Source organism: Olea europaea, chromosome 13 (genome assembly GCF_002742605.1).
Source record: "Olea europaea var. sylvestris chromosome 13, O_europaea_v1, whole genome shotgun sequence".
NCBI classification, from domain to species: Eukaryota; Viridiplantae; Streptophyta; class Magnoliopsida; order Lamiales; family Oleaceae; genus Olea; species Olea europaea.
The window spans coordinates 5,371,632-5,373,900 of record NC_036249.1 but is presented as its reverse complement, the minus strand read 5'-3'; the positions used below and the strand labels follow the sequence as shown (position 1 = coordinate 5,373,900).

General features: G+C 33.6%; 1 protein-coding gene across 1 annotated transcript in view; it reads right to left on the bottom strand.

Moving 5' to 3' along the window:
* Positions 1-2,269, bottom strand: part of LOC111408356 — an 8,429-nt gene continuing 6,160 nt past the window's right edge. The window contains exon 5 of the mRNA XM_023038125.1: positions 1-604. Within this exon, the coding sequence (XP_022893893.1) occupies positions 100-604 (505 nt within the window). The 3' untranslated portion in view covers positions 1-99. The remainder of the gene's footprint in view (positions 605-2,269) is intronic.

Below are 2,269 nucleotides of genomic sequence, written 5' to 3'. Positions count from 1 at the left end.
ATGACGAGACTACAAGCAGCTCTTGCAGGATTACAAGACTCAAATATAATCCATTAGAGCAGAATGCTATATTTTCCACATTTTTAAATTTCAAGCTTCTTAAAACTCTAGATTTTTCTTACCTGCAAGATCATCGAGAGTTAGATTTAAAGTATCAATGGATCCCTTCTTCACCTCCTCCCCACGAGCAGCCAAAAACTCCTCAACGCTACCAGGTTCTCCGAACCATCCTAACCGATCCGCAATCAGGTGCAGATTATTACATCCAGCACATCTAGCCACCACTATGCCTTTATCATACGATTCACGACAAACTGTCTTTACAGATCTGGTATCACAAACGTTGCACGTGAAAATCATGGCAAGATCGTGTCTTTCAGATACCTTCAAGTCAGATATCACATTGTGTTTAGCAGCGTTCTCATAATTGATTGAACGCGTGACAAGTTTACTTTCATCCACATTGTTCTTCGAGCTGGAACTTTCATATCCTTCCGGATCAACAGTTGGCCTACTGACTTCTGCGTGTCTCTGAAATCTTCTAGTAAAATTTTCATAGCTATGAGAGAGTGAGTTTGAGAGAGAAGACAATCCCTGTAGAGTTCTGTAGCAAATTACAAAAGGAAAGAAGAAAAAAGAATGAGCGCGATTAATTACCTATATGTTCTTTTTTTTTGGCATATGGAAATATAAAGAAATTAGCATCCATTGCATTTGGAAAAGAAATTGAAAGGGTAATGATACAGCAACTAGCATCCCATCCCATCTTTATTACTTTGTTTCCCCATAGCCATAATAAAATTCTGGTGGAATTTTGTATCGAAAATTGATTGTGACCAATTTTAAATGATTATTTAAGTGGAATTCTTAATTTGGTGAATGAGAAATTAAGCCAAATGTAAGCCGCTTAATACTTGAAATTGTATAGAATATTGTGAAATATTCTAAAAATATATGGACGTGTCTTTTCATATTAAAGATCATGACTGTTGGTATGGCTATGATCAATTTCCAATAATTGTCTCTTAATGTATAAAAATAAATTTCAAGATATGTGTCTTTTGGTATGATTGTATCCTTTGGCATACCTTTCAAACTACTATGTATAGACCCCATGTGTTTGAATTTTATCAACAAAAAGAAACTCAACTCATAATCCCATATCATTCTATTTCATGTTACACTTTGGTTTTGCATAAAACATTTACATCAAAGTCATGGTTTTGGTAGAGAGAGAAATTCGTTCGAGTTCGTTGATCTAAGCCATTTGGAGTGCTCCTATAGCTCGATGTGGTCGTTGCATCTTGGGAGATGATTGTCGAAAAATCGTTAGCACTGATGCGGGGGTAAATTCATTTTAAGGACAAAGTGTCCAACACTTGCCTCGGCCAAAAATCCATCATTTGCATTTTCTTGCTTCATTTTCTAATTCATTTGATTACTCTTTGATTTCAGAAATTCATTAACCTTATTTACATATTTATTTTGCAAGGTTCGATCTACTTTCACTTAAAGTAGAAAATGGATGAATCCATATTCATACGTTCAGATTCGGTAAATTATTGATTTGTCTTTTCAAATCCATTCCAATAAGTCAAAATTACATTTCGATTTCACGCAAATAAACGACTTGATTTTTGTGAATATAATATGCACAATATCACTGTAATTTCTTCAACAATCTTAAAATGAAGTCCGGTACTTGTTGTGCATTTTATATTCTAAAATTTACCAAACGTATTGCCCAATTGAGGAAGCATGTTTACTTTATTGTTCAATTTGGGTTTTGTGCATTCATGTTGATGGAATATATTATATTGCTTATTTCAAATAATTTCATTTGCTGAAATTGTAAATGTTAGCAAATCATTTGGCGATTTTATTTGCAAAAAATGCAAGCACCTTTAAATCCAAAAGGGTTTGTCTTTATTAAAAGATTAATGGGAGCTATATACTAAACATGAACTGACGCCTTTTGAGTTCTGTGAAAAAATCTGTTTGCATGAATCATTTTATAATTGGTAGATAATGGATGGCTTTGGTCGGTGACTATTCAGGAATTTGAGTGCTATTGTTCTGTCCGTCCATTTGCCAACTATATATCTGTACACGTCTCTATATGAATAAAGGCATAAACATGCAAATTTTTAAGGCTGTTTATTTTTTAAACGGTGGATTTTTTTCTCGATAGTACATTTCTTTCCTTTGGTTTACTGTTGAATAACTGTCTTTACTGCCTTTGAAAAGACTGCAAACAAGTTCTATATAA